General features: G+C 36.5%; 1 protein-coding gene across 2 annotated transcripts; it reads left to right on the top strand.

Annotated features, from left to right (window-relative positions):
- Positions 1-2,282: 2,282 nt before the first annotated feature.
- On the top strand, positions 2,283-6,279 carry LOC139824794 (uncharacterized). Of its 2 annotated transcripts, XM_071797331.1 has the most exons (8): positions 2,283-2,398; positions 3,052-3,169; positions 3,328-3,592; positions 4,125-4,241; positions 4,303-4,393; positions 4,615-4,754; positions 4,841-4,973; positions 5,059-6,262. In XM_071797331.1, the coding sequence occupies exons 1-8, from the start codon at positions 2,354-2,356 to the stop codon at positions 5,110-5,112; spliced, it is 963 nt and encodes a 320-aa protein (XP_071653432.1). In that variant the 5' UTR covers positions 2,283-2,353; the 3' UTR covers positions 5,113-6,262. The 2 variants fall into 2 exon arrangements, with proteins under 2 accessions (XP_071653432.1, XP_071653433.1); XM_071797332.1 differs by lacking the exon at positions 4,841-4,973 and having other exon boundaries at positions 5,059-6,279.
- Positions 6,280-6,498: the final 219 nt, after the last annotated feature.

The raw sequence follows: 6,498 nt of genomic DNA, 5'->3' as shown, positions 1-6,498 counted from the left end.
GTGAGCTTCCTTCAGATTTACTAAAAAGGAAAAACAATAGGTAGGTGCATATTTTTCGGGCTCCCCCGATTGATTATCTCTGTCGGAGTCACAACAAAGGTTTTTACCAAGAAAACCGCAAGAAATAATCAAAATTCGGAAAAGGCCCTATTCTGTAGAATTACCGAATTATGAAGATTTTGATTTTCCTATATTTTTTATCATTTTATCTTAAAAAATGGCTTTATCATAGGAGTCGCCAAAATTCTTTTTAAGGGCTTTCATTTTAACTCAAAACGAAGCTTTTCACAAAGTTTCATCGAAATCGGAGGGGGGCCGTTTTCGGAAATTTATCCGAGGCATATGCTGGTGGCCTGGTATTGACAGGGATATCGAGCAATTAGCTAGAAATTGTGTAGCATGTAATCGAGTTAGGAATAATCCGGCTAAGGTAGAAACCCACGAATGGGAACCTGCGACTGCATCATTCGAAAGAGTTCATATTGACTATGCGGGACCTTTCATGGGAGCATATTTTCTAGTGTTAGTCGATGCATTTTCAAAGTGGCCGTCAGTACGAATTGTTAAAAACATTACAACTCAGACAACAATCGAAAAAAATGTAAGGAATTCTTTACTGATTTTGGACTTCCACGTATACTAGTTGATGGATAATGGGACGAAATTTTCGTTCAGCCGAATTCCTCAATTACTTGCAAAGTAATGGTATCACGCCGAAATTCACGGCACCATATCACCCGGCTACAAACGGGCAAGCGGAAAGGTTTGTCCAAACACTAAAGATTTCCATGAAGAAAATGTACAATGATACGCGATATCACAAAGCGTCTCTTGAAGAAGTGGTACAGCAATTACTTACACAATATAGAAACACACCACATAGTACAACGGGGATCGCACCATCCGAAAGAGTATTCAAAGTGAAAATGCGAACTCGACTGGATCTACTCAAGCCAGAAGAAACAAAAACCAATACGAATATAAACAGCGGCAAGAAGATTCGTCAGTTCGTGGAGGGAGAGAGAGTACAGTGCAGAAGCTACAGAGGAAACGAAAAATGGAGTTTTGGTAAAATTTTACAGAGAACGGGAAAACTACATTACAAAATCGCGCTAAGTGACGGTCGTGTATGGGAAAGGCACATCGATCAAATACGACCAACAGGCGAAGCCACAAATGACGCGGATTCGGAGTTGGACTATGGCGCATACGAGGAATACAGAGAGGAACCGGAGACACAACCGGAACCAGAACCACAAGACGGAGCAAACGCGCCAGTCGAGGAAAACGAAGCACCAATCGCGCCAGATCCAGTGAGAAGATCAAGGCGCGAAAGAAGGATGCCACAGCGATACGCGGAGTTCCATGTAGGAATGTAGAATTGCGTTTTCCTGTGGGGGAGAAGTGTTGTGATGCGATTTGAACAACCCGCGTAACGCCAGGGGGCAGTTTTTATATAACAGTAGATAGGCGATACTCGCATATATTCCGGCGCATGCGGTGCCGTCGCGCTACCGAGCATTCCTTTGTCAGCAGTCAGACCGCGAGCTTGTTTTTTGTAAAAGAAGCGAGTCAGAAATATAGTACAGCGTTATAAGACTTACGAGCATTCTTTTCTACCTTCTACCGTATACACCCAGAATACACAACACCTCGCAAAACACACCACGCGAACACACGTCACATCACGCGATACACGCGCGAAACTCGCGAAACTCGCCGCGATCTCGATCGCCGTCGTCACTTTGATCCTTGCGTGACGCGACCGAAATTCGCGAATTAAACGATCGTATTTAATGATGAGAGATCACATTAATAATAATATTAACCTCCTAACGACACGACGCGAACTGTCACATCACGATTGATCACGACGCACACGCACGAAATTCGCGGAACTCGCCGCGATCTCGATCACCCGGCTTCGACCGGCCAATCAGACGCGCGGAAAAGCGACAACACTACGTGCGAGATATTTCGACTCGGAACGCTCACTTCTCGGGTAAACATGGATTTTTTTATTATAGATACAGATCTGAAAATAATTTTGACATTTTAGCAATCGGTTTGATCTACATAATTATTTTGTATCTAGCTAAATTTTTAGATACTTCGGCAAAACCGTTCTTTCTGTGATATGAATTGCTCATTACATTATTATAGTATATGGAAAAATAATCGGCTATTCTATATCTGCAGTTAAGTTAATCGCGTAAAAAAGGTTTTTTTAAATTAAAAAATTATTTTTTTTAAATAAATCTATAAGTATCGATTGTAGTTTGCAGTGTTTGTGTCTGCCAAATGCACTATAAATATTGCTATCAAGGTTCTCTCAACTGCATCACTTTTTATTATGTATACAATTGAATACAACTCGTTTCGGATTAAAAATCAAATTGTAAGTTGGTCTTTTGCTGTATGCAATTAAGGGGATGCTGGAGCCGTCTGTTTTACCGGCATTTTTTGTCGGCACGTAGCGTCGTATTAATTTGACAGAATTAAAAATCCTTCTCCAGAATTGCAGTACATACATTAATGATTCGGGGAAACTCCGATTTTATATAAAAAACGAGAAAAAATTACGGAAGTACAGATTTCCTTATCCTACTCTTATCCCAATATGGCGTCTCGAGTTGCGGCGAGCTGTCAGCTCGTCACAAGATGTATTTCATATAAGAGATATACCATTGGTACGAACGCGAAAACAAGTTTCCCCGAATTGCACAACAAGAAAAACATCGATAAACCCCCCAAATCAAGATTTGGAAGCGTAATATAAAAGTATAATGTCGGTGTGCATCGTGCGTATGTGTGCGTGCAATGTAGCGTGCTATCCTTGTCTATATCTTTGTCTATACAAGGACAGATATAGTTCGCCGGTCTTCTTTACCGACGCCGATCGAGTTCGGCTACGGCTCCAGCATCCCCTTAATTAATATAAATAATATATAGAATAAATATTTTTGATAAGCCAGACTTTATACAAAATAGCTTTTTTCCAAATTTCCAACGAGACTAATCAAAAAATAAAATAAAATGTTGATACCAAAGGTGAAGCGATTCTTGGAAGAGCTTGAACACATCTGTGACGAACTAGAAGATAAGAACGAAATAGCTATCATAAAGAAATACGGAAACGAAGCAAAGCGTTTTGCGGGCATAATTATATGTAAGACAATTTCTCTTGATATTTAATACATATTGCAAAAGAAGAGTAGATTACAATTGTAATAAAATAAATTTATTTAATTATTTTTACTTATTCTAAATAAGTGCAGATATCATATTTTAAAATATAAAAAATATTAATTTTTTAAACATTCTTAGTGTTTTACTGCAGCAATGTAGCTGCTGTTACTTCTATCGTAATTTTACCGGTCATTCCTGGTGCTGTCGTCATAAATAAATCTCAAATGCATCACCTAATACAAAACCTAATGCCTGTATACTATGTTAACCAAGAAGAATATTGTTATTTACTGTTACTACACATGTATGCAGTTATGGTCATAGGAGGGACTGCAATGGTAGCAGCAGGAATAATGCTGTTAGGCTACCTTAAACATGCCTGTGGAATGTTTAGAATCGCCAGGTAAAAAAAATAAATGTGAATAAATGTAACAGTTGCGTAATTGCGAAAAATTTGTTAAAAATTATTCTCATTTAGCACAAATTTACACATGAAAATAATGTTGCTATCGTATTGAAGTCACTTTTGTTACCATACGTATATGTTATATAAATACGAATAAATTTTTCCTTAAGATAATAAATTGTTTGACGTTTGTGCAAAATCTTTTTTATTAACAAAATTGAAAATTGTGTCTATCAGAAAAAATTTCGTAAAACATTATATTCTTATTTTTAACAAATAACGCATCTCATTATTGTAATAATAGCTTTTTGATGGTAGAACAGGAATTAATGTTATTTAATTTGTTGATGAAATGTTTTATTGATTAGAAAAAATACTTTTACAAACAAATTAATTTTTTAAGAAGTTTTTTCCTTTCCAAGTAACAAAAATAACAAAATGACAAAATGTATGTTATACTAGCAAATTATTTTTCTTCATGCAATAAGATTATATGTATACTATATAATTATAAGAAAATTATTTATAGTTACCGCATCGAGAAAGCATTGATGACAAATATGGTGAAAAAGGTTAGCTTAAAGAACGAGATTATAATGTATAAAGAAATGATTCTGGCGGTAGATATTCATCGTAAAGCTATCAAGTTAGTATTTATCTACTAATAGCAATATAATATAAATAATAATATTTTATGTTTTTTAAAGGTTCTCTGAGGTCCTGTTTGATAATTTTCAAGGATCGCACTTCTTTTTAATAACAGTTGGTGTGATTTGTTTGAGCCTCAATCTTTATGGAGTGAGTTCTCGCATTATTATTAGACGTATTTTGATGTGAACAATGTCATATTTTACGATATCAAAATTACCGAGATTTTGTACAGTTTCGAAAGATCTGTACGTAGGAAGAAATTTTTTCTAACTTTCTGTATTATGTAAATTTTTCAATGTGTTCCGAAATGTAAATTTTTCTATATATTGCAATATGTATACACACATGATAATCGCATTATATTTCAGATTACTAAGACACTTGGAGATGATATCGAACAATTTATAATACACTTTTTAATTGTAGGTATAATCTGGATATACTTCTTTCTAGTCAATTATACCGGGCAAGAAATTACAGATCACTATAACCACGTATTTTCCACAGCGTAAGAGATAATATATGCTACAAATGTATTTTCTATTATTTAATTATTTTGATGCATTGCTTTTATGCAGTTTTTAATTCACACAGTTACAATGTTCGGTGGTACATAGCACCATTACACGTACAAAAACTAATATTGTTTCTCTTGCAAAGAGGTAGCAAAACTATCAACTTACAGCTAGGCGGAATATTTATATTATCCTTAGAATTTTTTGCTACGGTAAAAGTTTATGTTGTATATTACGTATAATATTTTGTGAATATTTATTTGTGATTTACGACATATAAGAGATATTTTATTCTAGCTAACGAAGGCATCGATATCTTATTTCACCGTTGTGTATTCCACGCAACAATGATGCGATTATATCCAAGAGTGATTGTCACTTTCATATTGTGAGCGGTTCAATAAATCAGGCACAACGTACCTAACACACTGGATTGCAAAAGAACAAAACGTTTTATTGTAATTGGCTTCACTATGCTCAATCGCGCATAATTTATACTTGAACATGTGCCACGCTAGCAAGCCTTGCGAGGACTGACTATACAGCGTAGAAGGAGATGGCACCGTAGACATAAAAGGGGGAAAAATAAACGATACCGCATTTCAATGCTATGATAGGGAGCACAGCGGCAATCACACCACAAGGCAGCACCCGAAAACGCGCACACGCACCCCACGCACACATGCAGTCGTACATATGCGTACTGCGCGCCGCACGCACACGCTCGCATACGTGCTCGTACGCTCGTACGTCTGCCGCTCATGCACGTACGCCGGAACACTCGTTCGTGCGCCCACACGCGCTCACCCACGCACACACGACGACTCTTCGTATACGCGTACAGCGCGCACACAAGCGCACAAGCACACGGAAACACGTGCAAGGCACGTACTTGCGCACACGCGTCCACTCAGACACACACACACACACACCGGAATAAAAAGCCGGGGTTGAAGGTGCAATTTCACGCAGCGAATAAAAGCTGGCGTTTTACCCCCTCTCCATCAATTTTTGCCAAAATGGCGAATCCAGCGAATAAACGCTCAAAGTTCGACACAGTCCAACTTTTAGCGAATTGAAGCCACGGTCTTGTATACAACGTCTTGAAGCAATGGTGAAATTTAAATTATTTTTATTAAAAGTGTATAAGAAGAAGACGAAATTATGGCTGAAGGGTTTAATCAATTGATAGCACTCGAAAATACAAACAAAGTTAGTATATATTATATACATACAGTAAACATACTTATATAAGTTAGACTGCTCTTTGTTTCTTATTTATTTATGTTAGATAAATTAATTTTGTTATATTGTGTTAATAATTGTGTTTCTTATATTTTGGGAAATTCTGTTGCTCTCATACACTTGTGGTGTGTGCGAAACTATTTGTACTAAACAAGAAATAATTAATCATTCACCTTGTTTGGAAGGATATGACAAATGCTATATAGATAAGAATTTATATTTTTATCCTCGAACCGGTGAACATTAATAATATTTTTTCATTATTGTATATTTTATAAGTAACATTACAAGTAACATGAATGCTTTAATGTATAGAAAACTGACAGATAATACGCAAAAGTTTAATAGACAGTGAGAAGGCGATCGTAACAAATACCATCCAGGTTGCAAACCAAGAGACCAAGAGCAATTGGCGAAATAATAAAATTTTGGAAGACAAACAGTTCATCGAAGAAATACATAAACGCCCCCCGCTGTGGAATTTCAAGCTTC

Source organism: Temnothorax longispinosus, unplaced genomic scaffold (genome assembly GCF_030848805.1).
Source record: "Temnothorax longispinosus isolate EJ_2023e unplaced genomic scaffold, Tlon_JGU_v1 HiC_scaffold_574, whole genome shotgun sequence".
Lineage (NCBI taxonomy): Eukaryota > Metazoa > Arthropoda > Insecta > Hymenoptera > Formicidae > Temnothorax > Temnothorax longispinosus.
Note: the sequence above shows the minus strand (reverse complement) of the source record. Positions and strands in the feature narration are given on the sequence as shown.